Here is a 22,538-nt window from a genome sequence, read left to right as displayed (position 1 = left end):
CAGCCTGAAAACCTAGTTAGTTAAGTTGCCAGAGCACTGCTGTGTGAGGCATTAACTGAATAGCAAAATGTGAAAAATGTAACTTCATTCACTAATGTGTCAATCTTTAATATTCATTACAGTATAATGACTGAATAGCTTATACTCACAGCCTCTTCTGCAGATCTCTTGTAGCATTTAACTTTAAGCTGCAATTTATCCACCAGGTCCTAGAGGCGGGTCAAATTCTTACGATCCTCTGTCTACATTAAAAAAACATTCAATTTTCAACCCCCATGTTCTTCTTCATGCTTTCCAGGTGAGCGCTGGTGTCCTGCTCCTTCTTTAGCTCCTCCGCCATCATGGCAGCATCAGTAATGGTCTTCTTGGCCTTTTCCTCTGCGTTTCTACACTCCTGCACAGCCTCTTTTATTGAGCCAATAAACTTTGATATCTATAATGGTTGCAAAGGTATTAATTGATTGCCTGAGTCCCGTGGTGAGAGTTCTGGTCTGGTTTTGGTGAATATTAAGTAGTTCTGGTCATTTGGTGGGGGGCATTGGGGGCCAAATAAATTAATCCACAAAACTAGTGTCATTTGTATTGTAGATCTATTTCTACCATAGAGCAACAACTTTGACCCCTTTGTCACAGATACTGGACACAAAATATATTTCTATGTGACAGAGGGATCAAACCGTCAAAGTTGAACGAAATTTGCTCTATATGGTAAATAACTATACAAATAATGCTAGTTTTGTGATTTTTAATATTCACCAAAACTAGACCAGAACTCCCACCACGGGGCTCAGGCAATCAGTTAAAACCTTTGCAACCATTATATTAACTAGAACTCAACTGACCTTTTGGCAAGCAAAGAAAAAACAAAACAAAAAAACCCCCATCATAATTCTACATATTTTGCTAAATACTTCCGAAACTCTTTTCACTCCGTTTCACAACAGGACTTGGCCTGACAATGTTTTTCAGTCGTGAGATTTTATTTTGCTTTAATCCATGCAAAAGGGCATAAACTTAGTTCTCCTATAATTATATGACAAAATAAACATTCATTTGTAGATGGCATATTTTTATATAATGGTATATAATGGTATAATGGTTTTATAAAAGTGTAAGGCTGTCTGCAATGTGTTAATTGGGCCGCGGACAATTGGGGGTTAGTGTTACCTCCAGAAAGACTGTGGCATTTAACAACATAAACCTTTTCAACATTGGGTAGTGCTAACTTACACCTTTAACCTTGGATTCTTCTGCAGAACTTATGGGACCCTGCCAAGGGATCCAAGTTTCCAACAGTCCGCTGCCTTGAGTTATTACTGTCTGTTGTGATGTACTTGAACATAATAGCTACATTAATTAATGTAGCTATTATTATCATCACTTGCCATCCTTTGTCTATGATAGCTGCTTATATTGTAGCTCACTTGTCATGCTCAAATCACCAGCCAGTAAGGCACTCGTTAATATGATCTATCATATTAACAAGTCAATCATGACCATTTTAACAGTAACACAGAGCAACATTTTATTTACTTGTATCCATAGTCTTGAATAAAATGTAATTAGTCATCTAAATCTGCAGTGGATTTAGTCCACTCAAATATAATGGGTTTAATTCAATTGTAATGCAGTGTTTAAAAATAAATCCAGAGAATATTTTAGAAGTGTTTATAAGTGCTTATGAGAAATATGTTAAGATTAATACATCCTTAATAGGCTGTGGTCCAGGATTCTCGCAAACTGTTTCCTGTTCTGGTTCATTTTCCCATAGCTTCATTTGATTGGCTGATTTAATTGGTACATTGCATTGATTGATTGCAGCCATGCCAATCATTTGAAGCTATAGGAAAATGAACCAGATCAGGATATGACATACAGCTTCTGGAAACTCACAGAGCCTATTATGCAATTGTAATACATATTGTAAATCCATCAAAGAAAGTGCAAGGCTGTATACAAAGTGATAATTGTCAGGGTCAGACATGTCACATGTTGGGTTCTTACAGTATATCTCCTCTAAGACCTTTGCATTGCTGACAAGAAGCCCTTCCAGCACTCAAAATGTCTTGTCTAACCTTGAGTGTCTCTGATTACCTTCCATGGCTGAACATGCCAACCTATGTTAGGGGTCCAATTATCAGCTGTCTTACAGTCTGGAGTGTGTAAGAGTGGTAATTTGATCCTTGCTTGAAGTACAATATAGGACTGTGTCCTTTTCTCCTGACAATCCTTTGCTTCTTCTCACTGACTCGCTCTGTCCATCTTCTATGTTCCAGCATCCTATGAACATCCAGTGGTTTCCCCAGTAGGATTAGGACCACTGCACTTCATAAAAACTAAACGAATGTGGTGAGTTAAAATATCAATTACAATAATCTTGTCAATAGCAAGAATTTCAATTAAATGCTGGCATTCAATTATTATAATATATAAAAACACAAGACTTTATCTGTATTTGTTTTCAAGGAGTTGTGATTCATCAGATCATGATGCAGATTGCAATGTGAAAGTACTAATTTGTGGCTCTAACATAACATACTTCATAACGCTCACTTCATATTTTGTTTGGCCTATATGTCTTGAACTGTATGTCATACACTCTGATTAAATATATATATTTTTTGGCTTTTTCTGGATCATATTTTGATCGTAATTGTGTGTTGACTGTCAGCCACTTCTGGTGGTTATGCTGGCATTGTATTTACATTATTACACTGAGAGAGGAGGGGCACAAACACATGCAACTTTCAAGTTCTTATTGTCTATTTTGGCTTGAAACCCTCATTACCACTTTGCAGCAATATTGTTATATTTTCTGTTCCTTCATCAAAACCATCAAAACCACCAAAACCTCTAACTAGTTATTATTGTATTATTTACTTCAACTCATCAAGCTTGTTGATTCACAGTTTGTACAACGTACAGTACACAAGAGCTATTGTGAGCATTAACCTTGCCTCGTTGTGTCACATTCTCAGCTGTCCACAGTCTGTTACAGTTATCAGCACAGAGGTGTGAGGGTATTGTCTTTCAGACACAAGGAACAAAGGCTGGAACTCTTAACTGAAACGTGTAACCGAAGCCAACATTACCTTTGTTGGATGTGCTTGCATGCAGCATTTTACATCAGACACGTTATGTTTTGCATATATCCTAAACATCTAGCACTTTCTTTCTTCCCTTTTTTACTTTCTTTATATGATGATTTCCTTCTATGTTTTTCATAGAAGTGTATATTTGTACATCTTTAAATGTTCTGGTGAATTGAAAATGGAGGACATGAAATGTACCCATTCTACATACTGTGAATATTTTTTTCAATCAATCAATCAATCAATCAATCGTTATACAGTAGCTGTTTCTATCTCATTCTAATGTATGACAAGGTGTGTAGGCATATAGACTCAATTGTAACGATGGTTTTCTTTCTCCACATCAAAAGCCGGCAAGCACAGGACACAAGTTCACAACTGAAACAAACGCTTTATTACTTTATTAATTGCTTTATTACTATTTTTTCTGCTATGTTTCATAGAGAAATATAATTGCGTCGTTCAGCGAGCTTCACTCCTCATCTTTACCTTTCTGTAAGGGGAAAGAAGATTATAAAAATAGTGAGTTCAGTTTCAAAACTGCTTTCAAAACATTTTCAAAATATTACAATATTGCATCTACATTTGTTACATGCTTACCTTGCTCACATCACGACTCTTGGCTCTCATCTTGTTGACCTGAGACTCAGCAATGTCAGCCCTTTCTTCTGCCTCATCTAGTTCATGCTGCATCTTACGGAACTTGCTCAGATTGTTGTTGGCTTGTTCCTCCTACAATGAAATATGAAAAACACATTTATGTTGGAATGGTCATTGTGAAATATTGCATCCAAAATAACCTTTTAATTCAAAAAGTTACACAGTATGACTTTAAGTTACAACAGCCCTGCTTATATGGCAATATTTTAGAGACACTACACAACACTGCGCAGCAAATAAATAACAGCGATTCGTCAATCTTTAGGTCTTTTTTTTTATAAAGATTTGGTTTTTCTGCCTTTATTGATAGTATCAAGTGAAGATAGACAGGAAAGAAGGAGAGCGGGAGAGAAAGGGAGAGACATGCAGCGAAGGTCGTCATGAACGGGACACGACACCCTGTCAGCTCAAAGCCTTTATGTGGCATGCGCCTGGACCACTTGGCCAGCGGGCACCCCCAATCTTTAGGTCTTTGCCAGAACAAACTGTGTGTATCTGCTAGGTGTGCAGATAAAAGAAGAAAAGGCTGGATGTGTGTGTGCTAGGTGTGCAGGTAATGGCTGGATGTGTGTGCTAGGTGTGCAGGTAAAGGCTGGATGTGTGTGTGCTACTGTAGGTAGGTGTGCAGGTATACAGGCTGGATGTGTGTGTGCTAGGTGTGCAGGTAAAGGCTGGATGTGTGTGTGCTAGGTGTGCAGGTAAAGGCTGGATGTGTGTGTGCTAGGTGTGCAGGTAAAGGCTGGATGTGTGTGCACTAGGTGTGCAGGTAAAGGCTGGATGTGTGTGCACTAGGTGTGCAGGTAAAGGCTGGATGTGTGTGTGCTACTGTAGGTGTGCAGGTATACAGGCTGGATGTGCGTGTGCTACTGTAGGTGTGCAGGTATACAGGCTGGATGTGCGTGTGCGCTACTGCTAGGTGTGCAGATACAGGTACTTGTTAATATTCCTATAGTGTAGTGACTGAATAGCACAGCATATCGCATAGTTAGTATCTTGAAATACTCACAGCCTCTTCTGCAGATCTCTTGTAGGACTTGACCTTAAGCTGCAACTTATCCACCAGGTCCTGGAGGCGGGTCAAATTCTTACGATCCTCCTCTGTCTGCATTAGAATATATATATAATATTAATTCTAAGTAACACACATTTGACTCAGCTACATTTATTAAACAAATGTGTATTAAAGAAAATAAAGCTAAAGATTATGCCTGACATTTGTATACTGTATATTTCTCATTTTCTTTGTTATTATTATTATAGGGTTTCTTTTTAGGCCTATGGCTGGGTGTGTTCTGTTGGGAGGGATTCATTTATAAGTTATTGTTAATTTTGGAATTTAGTTTTAATTATATTATTATTATTTATTTGTTTATATCAATGGTGGTTGGTGCCAGGGTGTGGGGTTACTAGGATTTAAAACAAGGCAAGGAGGGGTGCAGCCACTCAACTGGCCGAGATAGGGGATATAGCAAACATATTTATGTGTTTTTCTTTTGTTGTTTTTTTGTGCCTTAGTTGGTTTAGACTATCAATCAATTATATATTGTTTTGTGCCTGTACCTTTTTTCTCTTGTAAAATTAAATAAAAAGTTAGAAAAAAAAGACTATTATACCTGATAGGTGAGTTCCTTGATGCGTCTTTCATATTTGCGTACTCCTTTCACAGCATCAGTAGACTTTCTTTGCTCTGCTTCCACTTCCACTTCCAGCTCCCTTACCTTAAATGAACGCATATGTGTGAGCATAATAGTTTAGTTAAAACAGACATATTAGGCAGTGACCGGAACTTCCGGAAGCATAAACAACAAAGTATTCCAGTGAACCCAGTTTTGTTTTGTTTTTTGTTTTGTTTTTTTGACAATAATCAACTTCTCCAATGTGTTGGCCTCCATTGTTCTTGCATTGGTTCTTTAATTTGTTTAATATTAGACAATGCAATTATGATTTAATCAGAAAATGTTTGTAATGTTGCCAAAACATTGGCAAAATGTTGGCAAAATGCCAAAATGTTGCCAGGTTACAATGGTGTCTAATTTACTACTACAGTTGGGGGCCCCGGGGGAAAAAAAGGACCGTTTGGTTCAGATTCTCGCAAATTCGCCAAATTTGGCACAGATGTTGTCCATACCGTACTTAATCATTTTAAGATGGGTGCCAAGATTGGCGCCCCATGGTACTGCCATATTGCGCAATCCAATATGGCTGCCACCCGAAAAAAACAAAAAGGCCTAGAATCATTAAAGATACCACTTTTTAGGGGTTTTCTGGGCCGTAAAATCTGATTCTGGTGTTATTTAAATGATTTGAGGTCAAGATTACCCCTCAAGGTCAAGTTTACTCATCAAAGTTAGTATATAAAGGTAATATCGGGGTAAAATTCAGTATTTCTGGTGCAACATGCCAGATTCTACCCCCATTTTCTTTTCTCATTATAAGCTATACTTGTATGTATCAATGTTTCACAATTCAAGCTCAAACAGACCGCCTACGCAGAGTATTGTGAGAGTATAATGGGCCCACCTGAGTCATTTGATATGTGGGATCAACGTTCACAAACTGTTCCCCAGTTCAAGTTCTGGTCAACCATAATGAAGCTGGAGCTTCTGATGTGTCGCTTTGTGCGGTCCCTGCGGGAAGGGGACTTTCCACTATATGTGCAAGCATGTGACGAACTCTGCGGCTGGTTTCACGCCCTGGACCACACAAACTACGCACGTTGGCTGCCAGTCCATGTCCGTGACATGGTTCAGATAGCTGATAAACACCCTCAAGTACATGCTGAATTCATGAAGGGCAACTTTGTTGTGCAGAAATCAGCTAGAAAGTTCAGCCTCATGGCCAAGGACCAAGCACATGAGCAGTCCAACAAAAGCCTCCAGGCGCATGGCGGAGCCGTTGGACTCTATGAGAATCCTGAAGCCCTTACATTGTTTATGCTGGCTGGACCTGATTGCACACGGATAGTTGAGGAGTTTGAGGCCATCAATGACCCACCAACGTCATCCACTGCTCATCATGAGGAAGGACATAACTTGCAAGTAAAGTTTCGCAAGGATGTACTCTCGTTCATCGATGTGGTACAGCAGCTAGGCAACCCCTTCCTTGCTACAAGCCAGGAGCTTATTGCACTCGATACACAGAATGTCATGGAGCCGTCAGTTGTTGCTTCTTTATCTCAAATCCATGAAGCCGGCCAGACCCTTCACGCAGCATATGTCAAGGAAAGATTGGAAATGGCTTCAGTACCAGTATCTGATACCGTCAAGCGGAAAAACATGCTAACATTCGCCAACCGAACTGGCCACAAGAAAAAAGGTACAAAGGACAGTGGCATACAGAAGCAGAACATGGTTTTAATCACACAACTGTTCCTTTCACTCCAGTCACGTCCCAATGCTGACATGACAGACTTCTTTCAATTCGAAAATCAGAGAGAGCCACCGAGCCTGGCGGACAGAGGGTCTCTGCGATCTGGGACAAAGTCTGACATTCTTCAATGCCTCAATGCTAGCACAGGTCATGCAGCTTCTGCCAAACAAGCTACCGTTGTGGTGTTGGATATGGCAGCAGTCATCCACATGGTGCGCCCCACAACAGCAAAGACATTCAGCGAGTATGTCTTGCTCAACATTACACCATTTCTGGAGGCCCAAATGACAACTAGTACCCAACGCATTGATGCTGTATGGGACAACTACCCAGAGGAAAATAACCTAAAATATCTTACACAGAAACGGCGTGGGAATGGTTCACGGACAAAAGTCGGTGATGGTAGCACTCCAATCCCTAAGCATGAATGGAGTGGCTTCCTAAAAAACGAGGACAACAAAAAGGAGCTCTTCTCATTCATCAGCACACAGATCTCAAAGAATGACATGCGTGGAAAGCTCCTTCTGACTACCCGCTTTGAGACTGTGCTCTCCAACATGCCTTGTGATGTCACAAAACTACAGAAGTGCAACCATTCTGAGGCAGACACCAGGATCCTCCTGCATCTGGCACATGCAGCAGAGCAGGGTCATACAACAGCCTTTGTTCGCACCGTAGACAGCGATGTTGTCATTTTGGCAATCCGGTTTTTCGAGACCCTTGGCCTAACCGAGCTCTGGGTGGGTTTCGGTACTGGTCGAAAATATCGTGACATACCAGTCCATACCATCTACTCTGATCTCGGTCCATCAAAGTCATTGGCACTACCCCTCTTCCACAGCTTAACAGGGTGTGACACAACTTCCCAGTTTCTTGGATGTGGCAAGAAGACAGCTTGGGCAGCCTGGAGAAGCATACCAGACCTCACCAACACACTAGTTGCTCTCACAAACACCCCTGACCTCTTCAGTCTTGAGTCTGTGCATATGCAGAACATTGAACGATTTGTCGTGCTCATGTACAGCAAGGGGTGTGGTGCAGCTGGTGTCAATGAGGCCAGACATTGCCTCTTCACCACTGGAAGTAGATCACTGGAAAACCTCCCACCTACCCAAGCTGCACTGTTCCAGCATGTCAAGCGAGCGCTACTGCAGGCAAGTTTCTACTGGAATCAGGCAACCTCGGTCCAGCAGGAAATTCCTGACTTCAGTGAGTGGGGCTGGCACAAAGATGGCACTGGCACATGGCAACCACTGTGGACCACTCTTAGTGATGCATCAGCAGCATGTGACCTTCTTGTGCGCTGTGGCTGCCTCAAGGGATGCATGGGAAGGTGCAAATGCCACCGTATCGGTGTCCGATGCACAATCCTCTGCAAATGCGAAGGTGGGCCTTAATAATGAAGATGACAGCCAGTAACTCCACACCTTGCAAGGGATGGAGACACAAAGAATGTGAAAGACAACATTGTGATCTAACTTTTTGATTTTAGCAAGTTTTACGGAGTAACTATTTTGATTACATTGTCCCCTACTGTTGTTTACTGTTGTTGAAGTTGGACTTGTATTAGTTTGTTGTTTATAATAAACAATCTACTGTTTTGAGTTGTGAAACATTGATACATATACAACTACAACTTATAATGGAAAAAAAATAACTTTTTGGGGGTAGCATCTGGCATGGCGCACCAGAAATATTGGATTTTACCCCAATATTACCTTTATATACTAACTTTGATGAGTAAACTTGACCTTGAGGGGTAATCTTGACCTCAAATCATTAAAACAACACCAGAATCAGATTCTACGACCCAGAAACCCCCTAAAAAGTGGTATCATTTATGATTCTATGACTTTCCGTTTTTTTCGGGTGGCAGCCATATTGGATTGCGCAATATGGCAGTACCATGGGGCGCCAATCTTGGCACCCATCTTAAAATGATATAGTACGGTGTGGACAACATCTGTGCCAAATTTGGCGAATTTGCGAGAATCTGAACCAAAAACTCCCCGGGGCCCCCGACTGCCAGTGTGATCGCCTTATAGTTTATCGGGGAAAGGGTGTATGCTCTGGCTGAGCAACTCCATAGCAGTGAATGGGCAAGGATTTCCGGTTGTAACTGTAGTTCTTTTATAACTTCACGTTAGTACTGTCACTCACCCTGGCCTCCAGTTTCTGGACCTGCTTCTTGCCACCTTTCATGGCGATTTGCTCAGCTTCATCCAGACGGTGCTGCAGGTCCTTGATGGTCTGCTCCATGTTCTTCTTCATGCGTTCCAGGTGAGCGCTGGTGTCCTGCTCCTTCTTCAGCTCCTCCGCCATCATGGCAGCATCAGTAATGGCCTTCTTGGCCTTTTCCTCTGCGTTTCTACACTCCTGCACAGCCTCTTCCACTTCATTCTGAAGTTGGGTTGCGTCTCCTTCAAGTTTCTTCTTCTGGTTCAACAGACCGATGTTCTGAGCACAGGAGAAAATACAACATTGTGATAATGTTTTTTTAATTTGATGTAATGCGAGTTTTAAGAATGTTCACTGATTTGTGATGTCTTACCTGAGAGTGCAGCAGTTGAACTCTTTCACTGACATCGAGCAGTTCCTGCTCAGCCAGTTTACGAGCTCTCTCAGTCTGCTCCACCATAGACCTCAGCTCATCAAGTTCAGCCTGCATCAGATTGTTGCGTCTCTCCACAATGGCAATGTTCTCCTTCAGATCATCATTGCCACGAAGAGCATCATCCAACTGCAACTGAGTGTCCTGTTAAAATATTAACCATTAAACAAATGTAATATTTTTGACGCGGCTTGTCTGCCATTTACTACTTAATGAAAGATAATGACAGATTTATAGTCAACAGTGTTTTCACAAACAATATTATTACTATACCTTCAGATGAGAATGGAGTCCCTTGAGCTGTTTCTGAGCTTCTGCTGCCTGCCTGTTGGCCTGGCTCAGCTGGATCTCCATCTCGTTGAGGTCTCCCTCCATCTTCTTCTTCAGTCTCAGAGCCTCATTCCTGCTGCGAGTCTCAGACTCCAAGGAGCTTTGCAAGGTGTCCACCACTCTCTGCTGGTTCCTCTTAGTCATCTCCATCTCCTCATCCTTCTCATTAAGTTTGCGCTCGATGTCAGCCTTGACCTGGTTGAACTCTAGTTGAGCCCTGAGGATCTTGCCTTCCTCATGCTCTAGGGTTCCCTGTTGGAACACCACATATCATGTGAAATGTGTCTGACATTGAGCCAATAAACTTTGATATATTCAAAGGTTATTCTAGTCTTACCTCTGCTTCCTCCAGAGCAGCCTGTATCTCAGTTTTTTCTTGGTCCAGTTGTTTACGTGCCTTCTCCAACTCATGGATACTTTTTCCTGACTCGCCAAGTTGCTCAGTCAGGTCAGAAATCTCCTCTATTGTAAAAGTATTCAATTAATTAATATTGGTCCCAGGCTCCCAGCTGTGCAAAGGTATTCTCTACATCATCCATTAGATAGTGACGTTTAATGAAACACTACCTTGCAGGTTCTTGTTCTCTCTCTTCATGGTCTCCAGATGATCCAGAGACTCTTCATACGAGTTCTTCAGTTTGAAGAGCTCAGTGCTGAGAGACCTGGCCTCTTTCTGGGTGCTCTCCAGCTCAGCCTGAGATTCTTCATACTTCTGCTTCCACTCAGCCAGGATCTGTTTAAATAATGTGCCACATTGGATCAGACAATCTTTAAATATTACTAAGTAACTTTACCATGTTCTCTTTCTCACATATTACCTTGTCAAAGTTTCTTTGCTTCTTGTCTAGAGCTGCAGCGGCAGCATTAGATCTCTCCACATCCACCATGAGATCTTCAATCTCATTCTGGAGCCTGTGTTTGGTCTTCTCCAGAGAGGAGCATTTAGCATTAACAGCCTCCACAGCTTCCTCTGCATCCTGCAGACGTTGAGCTAACTTCTTCCTATTTACAGGGCGCAAGAAGCAATTAACACTGGATACATCAAACAAGAATGATCAGTATATGATAATTGGTTAATTGCTTGGCCAGGTTTATTCTCGTCCAAAACGTTCCTTACTTAGCCTCTTCCAGCTCCTCTGTCCTCTGGATGGCATCAGTCTCATACTTGGTTCTCCACTGAGCCACTTCAGAGTTAGCCTTGGACATTCCCCGTTGCAGTTCTGCCTTGGCCTCCTGCTCCTCTTCATACTGCTCCCTCAGCAGGTCAGAGTCATGGCGAGCAGACTGCACTGCATGGGCCAGTGCATTCTTGGCCTTTGGTGAGGGGGAAAACGATGTAGGACTAGTTGCAGAATCCTCAAACAAACACTTATTATTTATCCCCTCCAAAGCCTTTCAAATTACGTCATATGGCAGCCAAGCCTATGGACTTTTAATGTTTGTTTAGGGCACTGACGTGACGACGTGAGACGTCATGTGGCTAACTAATATACATCTTGTTGAATCTGCAATGAATAAAAGTGACTGCCCACATAATGTGCAGGCTTCTAAAAGTGATGATCAAAATTCTGCTTAATTTCAACATTACCAGGTGCCTCTCACTTCACACGAGTGTGATTCTTTAAACTTAGGATCACAACACATTTATCAATGAATTTATGGTAGATAACATCAACCTCACATTTCTGACTAATAGCATTATTCTACCTTGACTTCCTCCTCCAGTTGTCTCTTGAGGTCTTCAACCTGCTGAGTGTATGACTGCTTCATTCTCGTCAACTGGGAGACGAGAGAGTCCTTCTCCTCCATCTGCCTGATTAGCTCACCTGTAGCCAAACACATTTTCCATCAACCTTCAATTATTTTAACATTTTCTACATGGCGCTACAGTGATATTTTATTAACCAATTGTAACAGGTCATACCATTCTCAGTTTGAAGCTTTGCTCTCTGCATGGTGAAGTCATTAATGTGACGTTGGCCTTCCTCAGCTTTTGTTCTGTATTCAATCATCTGGTCCTCCACAGTGCGGCACATTTTCTCCAAGTTTGTCTAAACACAATATATACAATCTTTTTCATGAATCAACATCATAATAATAATTCTGCATACGGTAATTAGGACCTTTGACTCACTTTGGTCTTAGCGATTTGCTCCATGTTGGAGACCACGTCATCAAGCTCCAGTCTGAGCTCACTCTTCTCTTTTTCCAGTTTTTGCTTGACTCTCTGAAGGTTGTCAAGCTGCTCTCCCAGGTCGGCCACGCTGTCTGCATTCTTCTTTCTCAGGGTAGCCGTAGTGGCCTCATGTTGCAGAGTGGACTCTTCAAGGTCTCTGCGCACCCTCTGGAACTCAGCCTCTCTCTTCTTGTTCATCTCGATCTGGGCAGCGGTCGCCCCACCGGACTCCTCCAGCCTCTCACTGATCTCCTCCAGCTCTCTGGCCGCGTCTGCTCTCTGTTTCTCCACCTTGGCTCGAGCAGCTCTCTCAGCCTCCAGTTCTTCCTCTAACTCTTCAATACGAGCCTGAAAATGTTATCCTCGCATATTTAGACAAACACTTTATTACCTCCGCCTAGAGGAGGTCATGTTTAAAACAATTGTCTGTGAATATGATTGGTCCTGGGCCATGGAAGAACTGATTAACTTAATCGATTGGATTTTCACAAAACTGTGGAAAAAAGTTTTTCATGGACCCTGTCTCAACTTCATTGCCAATCTCCACAGGAGGAGCTTTTATTTATGCTAAAGCATTTATATAATGTATATACACCTTAAACTGACACCCTTGGCATAGGTCTACGTGTTTTACTCAGTTTTATTTATAGTTGTGCTTGCATCATTTCATTTTATATTGCATTGGTTACCTGCAACTCCTTAAGTTTCTTCTGAAGTTGGGCCCCCATAGCCTGTTCATCCTCAATCTTACTGTTCAGTTGGCTAAATTCAAAGTCCTTCCTATTAAAACAAAATAGTTTCATTTAAGTAAAAGCAAACCGACATTTAAGACCTCTTTGTTTATAAAACTAATGTATAAGATGTGTAAGCTTCTGAGTGATTGTAATATACAGTAATATAAACTAATATACTTCTTCAGCCTCTCCTCAAGTTGCTGCTTGTCATTCTCCATGTCCATTAGGCTCTCCTGGGTCAACTTCAAGTCTCCTTCCAGCTTCCTCTTTACTCGCTCGAGATCCATCCTAATTTTCTTCTCTTGTTCCAGTGATCCTTCAAGCTAAGAAGTGAACAATGTCAGGAATAATGCATTGATTCTACTCTGCTCGGCATTATAGTAAGTAACTCAACTCTAGTAACTCTAAAACTAGACACTAGAAGTTTTATGAAAAAATTATCTGAACATGCATCACAAATATATTTCACATCAAACTGTTATTTTGGTGATGTCTCATTCATAGGGGTTGATGCATTTAAGCAAGGGATAATATACCCCGTGCCGGTTATTGTTGTTGAGAAATAACGCCCGACATGGCTCTGAGACTTTGATTAGGCAGCGGTTATAGAGCCCATCGGTCATTAACAAAAATAACACAGCTGAATTCAGCAATTGACCAATCAAAATCAAGCATTCAACCAAGCAGTATAATGGTGCTTAACATAATACTCACATCATCAACCTGCTGCTCCAGCTTGGCCTTGGCCTTGGTCAGGGTGTTGACTTTGTCCTCCTCACTCTGCAGGTCATCCAGCGTTTGCTGATGAGCCTCTTGAAGAGCTTTCTTCTCCTTTGTCAGCTTGGCAATGATTTCATCCAACGCTGCCATCTCTTCAGTCATGTTTTTAACCTACATTATTGCCTAGTTAGTATAATTAAGTTGCTTGAGTAAATTCTTCATCAACATGAGAGCTACTGTAAGACTGTCTCTTACAATACCTTGTTCTCGGTGGCATGCTTCTCCTTTTCCACTTTAGCCAGAGTGAGCTCCAGATCATCAATGTCTTTCTTCAGTTCTGAGCACTCGTCCTCCAGCTTCCTCTTCTTAGCAGTGAGCTCTGAATTCATCTCCTCCTCATCTTCCAGTCTTTCTGTCAGCTCTTTGGCTTTAGCCTCATGCTGGATCTTGCTCTTGATTAGACCCTCACAGCGCTCTTCAGCATCTGACAGATTGTCTTGTTCCTGTTTGGAACAATATATTTAAACTTACTTTATACTTCAGAAATGTTTTCATGGAAACAAAACAATAGTATTACAGTGAATATATTTATGTGAATTTAGTAAATTGTATGACTTACAGACTGGACTGCGAGATTCAGGTCATTCTTCTCTTGGAGCAGACTGACCATTTTCTCTTCCAGTTCCTTCTTCCTGGCTTCAGTTTTAGCATAAAGCACTTTTAGCTTTGCAAATTCGTCCTTCATGTTTGCCATCTCCTTCTCATTCTCAGCTGATTTCAGAAGAGGCTTGATCTTGAAGTACATCTTCATCCAGGGCCAATTTTTGACTCCCATGAAAGCACGTATATTCCACTGGATCACCAGCAAGGAATCCCTTTTGATAGAAGCGGTTGTTTTTAAGTAATTCCTCTTTTATTCTAGTATGTGCTGATTCACTTGGGCAATGGCTGTGATACTGTACCTGCGTTCTACTATTTTCTGGTATTCTAATCTGGCCAGTAATCCTCTGGCTCTGGCCTGAATTCCAGTGATGATGAGAGCGAGGCGGTCGTCTCTCATCTCCTCAAGAACACCCAGGAGACCGGCTTTGAAGAACACCTAATAATGGATACAGAACTGTGTGTAAACAAAATAGAATACGGCATTATTTCGAATGACCTTTTTGTTCACTATTTAAAAAAGACCAACCTTGGTGTGTCCAAATTTATACTGCTCAGTATCCAGTTCCAAAGAACCCAGCAGTTTTTCGGAAGCCTTTTTGTTGTCCATAAACTGTCCCTCAGGGATTGCATTCGGATTGAGAATACGGTATCTGAATGAAACATGATAAACACACATATCAAATCATAGCGCATTTAGAGAAGCAGTTGTAAATAAATAGCTGTTGGGTTAAAAGCTCATGTTTAACCTTTGTTTGAAGTCACCATAACTGACTCTGTTAGGGAAACCCTTTCTGCAGATCCTGATGCCTTCCAGCACACCGTTACAGCGTAGCTGGTGCATAACCAGAGGGTTCTCCATGGCCCCAGGAGTCTTGGTCTCATTGGGGATGAGGCAGCGTACAAAGTGGGGATGGGTAGACCTCAAGTTGGTCATGAGTTTACCCAGGTTCTCCTGTGGGTTTAACAAAGAATGAATGTGTTACAATATTTTATTGATATATTGTGTCTAAAATGTAAATGATTTTGCCTGCAAGTTTTTGCCACTGAGAAATGGTCACCCTGTGCAAGGCAGACACAGTCTGGAATGAAGACCCCTTCTTCTTTTTTCCTCCACCTTTTTCATCTATTAACGACATGAAAAGGGCAGATCATCTGTATTACCAGTACCTCTCTGAATATTAACTGAACTGCATCTGTTCACTTATAGCCTACCTGCAGCGTCTGCACTAGCATAGCTAGCGAACAGTGTACCCAGCAACTTGAGGCTTGACTTCTGGAAGAGACCGACCACGGTCTCATTGAGAGGGTCCTTGTTCTTCACCAACCAGTTACCAATGTTGTAATCCACAGTACCAGCATAGTGAACCAGGGAGAAATGGGCCTCTGGTCTCCCCTTAATCATCCGGGGCTTCTGGAAGTTGGGATTCTTGCCCAGGTGATTGTCATACAGCTTAGCCTTGAATGTTGCATCACTGGCCTTAGGGAACATACACTCCTCTTCAAGGATTGACATGATACCCATGGGCTAGAGAAAAATGGGAACGAGATGCGATGTGAGATGAGATGTGCTTAATACATTAAAAGAAACCAAAATATTATATTACTGCTGTGAAAATGTAATTATAGAATCTAAGAATCTAAGAAATTATTTATTACTTTGAACTCCCAAAAACCAACCTTCTCAATTAGTTCAATGCAGGCGGCCAAGTCCATACCAAAGTCTATGAATGTCCACACAATGCCCTCTTTCTTGTATTCTTCTTGTTCCAACACAAACATGTGGTGGTTGAAGAACTGTTGCAGCTTTTCATTAGTGAAGTTGATGCACAGTTGTTCAAAGGTGTTGAACTGTAAGGGATCACATCACATTAGAAGAACTTGAAGCAGCCTTGTGGTTAAAGACCTGGTGAAATGGCTTTTTCTGTCATTTTATTTTCAGTCTGAAACTGTAGCCTATATTATGTTACCAATCAGAAGGTCCCATCCCCTTGGACTATGGGAAGGCATTGGCCAGAGAAGACTACTGTATGTTTGTAGCCTGCATCTCACGCAGCCCGAGGGAGAAAGAGAGGGGAAGTGTGAATTTATGTTCAGTGCCGTCGCTACCTATACGCGCAATACATACTGCGAGTAGGGCAACATGCAGAGGGGGGCAACAAAATGTGCCCAAAAGTGCCAAGCCGACCCTCAAAATAACACATTTCTCCACGGCTCTGCCGCATAATAACGAGCGGCCGTGTGCGTCCTACTCCTCACAAACAGCGATCTGGATGAGGAATAGCAGCGCTCTCGTCGGGAGGGGGGGTCAGCACAAATATCCTACGAGTAGGGCAACCAAATGGTCAGCTACGTCCCTGTTTATGTTACTATGTTGCTTTGTTCTAACCTAAAATGTTTTCAGATACATATTTTAGTTTACTGTTCATGAGACTCAAAGCAGAGTATCACAGTTTGTAATTAAAATCTGGTGTTTTTGGAGGAACGTGCAGCTATGGGATGAATGAAGATTCATATTTTTTCAGAAGAGTATCTGTCATCAACATGCAGTGTGTTTTAGTTTGACAGGAAGTCATCAAGGCCTTTTATGGGCTTTTTATATAAAACCACAAAATCTATTGTTTAGGTATGTCCATATATTATGCCCACGGATATGCTCTAAAATGTGAAAAACAAGAAACACGAGAAGCTAAATAATGAGTCTTCTAAAGAATTGCAGTGGTGGAAGATTTGTTGCTTTTACTTTTAAGGCATACTAACTTTATGAAATCAAAAGCATGTTTTTTAAATATGTAAATCTTCCAAGAGTAGAGGGCTCCATCCTGAATTTCACATCATTGGCAATATTATTTTTTATTCTAATCTCTAGTTATTTTTTCCTTTATTACATCTATATAGATTTAGATTTAGAAGATTTAGATTTTTCATTGTTCAGAATACTCACATCAAAGATCTCAAAGCCAGCAATGTCCAGCACACCAATGAAGTGCTGACGAGGTTGTTTGGTCTCCAGAGATTGGTTGATTCTCACCACCATCCACAGGAACAACCTTTCGTACACTGACTTGGCCAGTGCACCAACTGAGTAGTAGACCTGATGATCATAGACATGTTGAACTAAGCATAAAACATTAATGAACCCTCATTTTAACATAACTTCAAGTGTTATTTATTGTCAACCGCTCCTTAATAGAACAAATAAGACGTTACTAATCACAATATGACGACAATCTCTGCCAGTGCGCAGCTACAACGTACGTAAATGGCTTGCAGTGTCTTTGCGTGTGGAACCTAATCTATTTTTGCATTTAAAAAGGGAGAGATGGAAACTAGCCTGCACTGGGGACCACTGTTACTACGTTGTGCCATGATCTAATAGTTAGTGATATCCAATAGATATACAATGTGTGAATGGCAACAAAGTAAAAGGCGATAGCCCATCATCTTGTAAATAATTTGTACAACGGTACAATTTCTGAGATACTCACTTGATTCACACTCTGACCTTTGGTGACCCATTCATTTCCTACTTTGACCCTTGGGTGGCACAGGCCCTTCAGGAGGTCAGCAGAGTTTAACCCCATCAAATATGAGACTTTGTCAGCTTCTGCAGCAGCGAAAACATTTCAACCACATATTATGCACATTATCTTATATTACAGTTGGAGGCCATCGATATTGTCCTTTTCTTTTTGCTGAGGTTTGCGTGATCTGCGCAAAAGGACAGTTAACCCATTTTGGGCGGGAACCCCTTTTGGTGTTTTAAACATTGTTATAATTTAGCTATTGAAAAATAGCAGATCTACAAGCTCATAGCGCGCCACCGAGTGGCGCGCTACGAGCTTGTAGGTCTGCTATTTTTGAAAAATCGTGAAAATATTTATTTCAGAAAACTGGATGATTTAGAAGGATTTTTTAAATTTTGAGGTCAGGCCTAAATGGGTCAAATGATAAGGGACAATATCGGTGGCACCCAACTGTAAGTACTACATTCTGTATTTATGTTTTCATGGTGAAATCTTACCCTCAGTGCCGTCAGGCTCTGCTTGTTCCTCCCTCTGTTTCTGCTTGAACTTCATGTTTCCATAGTGCATGATGGCACCAGTAAACTTGTAAATACCATTCTTCTCCTCTTGGGTGAAGCCCAACACATCAAAAGCAGCCTAAAACAGGAGATAATGGTTTTCAAGTTGGATTTGTACTTTATTGACCAGTCGTTGTCGTTGTTTTACATATTGCTACTATAGTGCTTACTGTAATTCATTATTTACCATTCATCTTTCTACTAGTATGGACAATTAATAGTTTGGCAGTTTTGCTATGTTATATTTGGATATCTCCCACTTTGCACCTATTGCACACATTCAGGAATCTTTTTGTTTTGTTTTGTTTTGTTTTGGCCAGACATTTCCGGAATAAAAAAATAATGCCTCTTCTAGTGATAAATCCGCCCCATATTTGCATACTGGGCCCTGGTTGCTCCCTCACTACTTCGGAGGGAGTGAAATCCAATCACAACTGAGTGATGCCAGGCAATTCTTTTTTTTTTGTTGCAATGGCAGATTCGTCTGGTTTCCAGGCTAGGTCCTTCAAGCCCTTTGAGGCTGTCACAGTGATTAAGGGCTATACACGTACGTGTATACTTGACTTGTGGTAAATCTTATCTTTTATTTGTATCCATGAATTCACTTACATCAGTAGCTAGCAGCTCTTCAGAATCATTGATGGAAGTTACAGTTATCTCTCCTTGGGAGATGAAGCTATAATCATAGGGATTGCTGGTGATGAGCAGCATCTCTGTGAAGCGTCAAGAATGGCACTTGATTAATTGGTATCATATATAATGAGTAATTTATTTATTGGCATGACATTGTTGTACGTTTCAATATTCACCCAGCAGTTCTGGTTTCTGTTGAGACAGAATCTGGTAGAAGATGTGGTAGTCTCTCTCAGCTTTAAGCTGAAATGTGACGCGAGACTTCTCCAGCAGATCTGGAAGGTGGTAGATAACATGGTACTATTAACTAATAGGCCTAGTTATTATTTTTAATTCCATCAAATGTATAAAAGTCCCTGGATACTTACAAGTCTCAATATCAGCAGATGACAACTTGCCACTGACACCAAAGTGAATTCGGATGAATTTACCCTAAGAAATATGACAAGCAGTTTGGTTTGGTCTTGACAGTGCAGGGGAACATCTGGGGGATGAATTGCTAGGTTTTAGGGTTAAACTTACAAATCTGGAAGAGTTGTCATTCCTGATGGTCTTGGCATTCCCAAAAGCCTCCAGAGCAGGGTTAGCCTGAATGATCTGATCTTCAAGGGTTCCCTAGAAATAAGTACAGTTCATATCGAGGTCAGATTTGACTAAATCATGCACTATACCTTTTACTGTACAGCATCAACATAGATGTTCTAAAAGAAACCTTTTTCTCCTGAGCAGCATCCTTCTTTCCAGAAACAGCTGCAATGCTGGCAAAGTACTGGATGACTCTTTTAGTGTTCACAGTCTTTCCAGCACCCGATTCTCCACTGATGAACAAGAACACTTTTTTTCAGTTTGTTTTTTCAGAAAATAATGTATGCTGCTGCTGCTTCTTTTCTTTTTTTGCAGATCAGATCTGTAATATTCCACTCACGTGATCAAGACAGACTGATTCTCCCTGTCTGAAAACATTAAAGACATGTTAATATGATATTCGGTACTAATTTGGGCAGTCACATTTAATATATTGGTGGTCACACGATGACAATGTTTTATGATCTACACAGTCACATTTACTAATGGTCCAAAGCACTTTTCAAATGTACTTCACATTCACCCATTCACACACATTGATGGCGGAGAAAATCATGCAAGGCACCAACCTGCTCACCAGGAGCAGTTAGGGGTTTAGTGCCTTACTAAAGGACACTTTGACACATAGCCAGGAGGAGCCGGGAATCGAGCCTGGAACCTGGATTCCAAGACGGCCGCTCTACCTCCTGAGCCACTGCCACCCGAACTAAGAAGGTTTACAGTACCTGACAACATGTATTGGTAGGCATTGTCAGAGATGGAGAAGATGTGAGGAGGAGCTTCGGACCTCTTCTTGCCTCTGTAGGCATTGACCACTGACTGGTCGTACACCGGCAGCCACTTGTAGGGGTTGACAGTCACACAGAACAGCCCTGAGTATGTCTGTGGAGGAAGTCAGAGTCACATTAGTGATAGTCTCACTCTTGCGTTGCCAGACTGTTGCAGTGTTGCCTCTCGCAATTTTCAAATGCTTCCGTCATACAGTCTGGAGCACGGAAGCTAAAAAAATATAGAGCAGAAGTGAAGCCTCCTTCACACTTCCGTTTCGTCTTTACAGTCACACAAATTTATCTTAATATAAATCGAAATCATCTAAGCATATAATAGCTTGCTGCTTAGCAGAAATGGAAATAAAATAATAAAATGTAAAGATATTTTAAAATATATTTCCGTGAACGGAAATGGCAACTTCCGTTACTCGGATTTCGGGAGGTGTAGTTCCAGACTCTATATAGCATTCGGAGATTGTGGAATAGTTGTCTGGCTACGCGAGACTACATTAGTGAAGAAGACGCATACATGTAAACTAGATGATGTTCACATTCGGTTAAAGTTCCAATGACTCACATAGATCATCCAGGCTGCGTAACGCTCTTTGAGGTTAAACAGCACAGCAGGCTCATGGAGGAAGGTGAACATCGCCATGTCTTCAATTTTATCATACTTTGGCGGGTTCTGGGGATGGATATTTTCCTCCTTATGGGTTGCTGTCTGTGGGGAGATGAAACCAGTATACTCACTAGACATGTCCTAATCTATTATAGTATGAGTATGGAATTGTTGTTAGTTTCTTTTTTTATGGTCATACTTTAACCATTTTTGTTATGTATAGAAATTACAGCGACTAGTTAATTTGTGTGATTACAATGGTTAAAATGTTAAAATCCATTTAGCAGCCTAGGAAATGTTAGTAATTGCCAACTTTGTTATCCCACCACTAATGGGCAACTGCTCTCATTTATACATGACACACTCACTTTTCCAAACTCAGTTTCCACGGTGACTGTGTCTCCATCTCTACTGATAATGGAAGCCTTGACATACTCAACATCAGGGTCGGGCACAAAACACATCTTTTTCATGTCGAATGGACGGGTCTGGGCCTCCAGACGCTCCCTGTCTGACTTTCGCAGAAACTGAATTGCTGCCCCAAACTCTGCCATCAGGGCGTCCCCCATCTCTACGTTTTTAGATGTTTACCTGAAAACAATTTCCAAAGATGCAGCACTTAGTATCTATACTAAGTGCTATACTGTATAGATACAGTCACAAGATATTCTAGTGTCATTGAATAGACATTTTGAAATTGGCTAAATATATTTGTAAATGTGTTCTAAACCAACAACATACGATGAATGTTGGTAAGTTATATAATTCAACAATATCACAGAAATGAACCAGTTGATTACAACAGATATTGATAAACTATTAAGACAGAAAAAAAAGACAAACTGGTGTCCCAAATTTGTTAACTTAAAATGCCTTGTACTATTATTGTGTGTAACAGGATAGTCAAGCAGTATCACTCTCTCACTGCGAGCTGTTTCATTTGCAGCCTCTCAGGTTGCTTTCCAGCTTTCCCTATAACCTTGTTACAATTACTTCAATAAATGTACCAGGAGATTATTTTAAGGTGGCTGACCAGAAAGTAACTATAGTATATCACAGTGACTTGCCTTTTTTTGGAAACCAGTTGAATGACTTTGATGTTGTGGTCTCTGTGAAAAAGAAAATTGAACATGGATATAAACAAATGAAGTAGAACAATCAAATCCATTTATTATTCATAATTGGTCGACTTGTATTGCCTGTCCATTCTACCTTCACGGGTCCTCCTGGTGTCCGGTGTTCCCCCAGCTCTGTTCCTTTCTGTATATAAACACTAGCATCTGACCATATTTGGGAGGAGGTCACATCCCCCTTTCATACCTGGTGTAGTTGTTCTGTTTTGGTTGGCAGAGGTGTGTAAAACTTCAACCAATATGGCCTGATACAATGAGCTATGATTATGGACAGAGGAGGGTAGCACATGGCCCTTTGTTCTGCGTCCTATTTTTGAGTCTCCAATGAGATGGCTTTGTGGTGATGCTATTCAAGATTTAAT

The 22,538-nt window shown here is 41.1% G+C and overlaps 1 protein-coding gene across 1 annotated transcript; it reads right to left on the bottom strand.

The window, feature by feature from the left end:
• Window positions 1-3,491: 3,491 nt before the first annotated feature.
• On the bottom strand, window positions 3,492-22,150 carry LOC306913496 (myosin-7-like). The gene is made up of 38 exons (XM_079490187.1): window positions 22,111-22,150; window positions 21,412-21,634; window positions 21,002-21,145; window positions 20,380-20,536; window positions 19,995-20,022; window positions 19,782-19,887; window positions 19,592-19,684; window positions 19,438-19,501; window positions 19,246-19,344; window positions 19,046-19,149; window positions 18,377-18,515; window positions 17,841-17,959; window positions 17,297-17,446; window positions 16,033-16,203; window positions 15,568-15,880; window positions 15,414-15,478; window positions 15,102-15,307; window positions 14,882-15,005; window positions 14,655-14,791; window positions 14,312-14,567; window positions 13,953-14,195; window positions 13,687-13,863; window positions 13,150-13,295; window positions 12,928-13,018; window positions 12,197-12,586; window positions 11,987-12,113; window positions 11,770-11,888; window positions 11,180-11,376; window positions 10,881-11,064; window positions 10,630-10,795; window positions 10,400-10,524; window positions 10,006-10,314; window positions 9,673-9,876; window positions 9,282-9,578; window positions 5,366-5,470; window positions 4,759-4,854; window positions 3,693-3,824; window positions 3,492-3,585 (listed from the first exon to the last, which is right to left on the bottom strand). Exons 2-38 carry the CDS (start codon window positions 21,610-21,612, stop codon window positions 3,565-3,567), a joined length of 5,805 nt encoding a protein of 1,934 aa, XP_079346313.1. The 5' UTR covers window positions 21,613-21,634; window positions 22,111-22,150; the 3' UTR covers window positions 3,492-3,564.
• Between the last annotated feature and the right edge of the window lie 388 nt (window positions 22,151-22,538).

The sequence above is a fragment of the Electrona antarctica genome (genome assembly GCF_951216825.1).
Source record: "Electrona antarctica genome assembly, chromosome: 20".
Lineage (NCBI taxonomy): Eukaryota > Metazoa > Chordata > Actinopteri > Myctophiformes > Myctophidae > Electrona > Electrona antarctica.
Note: the sequence above shows the minus strand (reverse complement) of the source record. Positions and strands in the feature narration are given on the sequence as shown.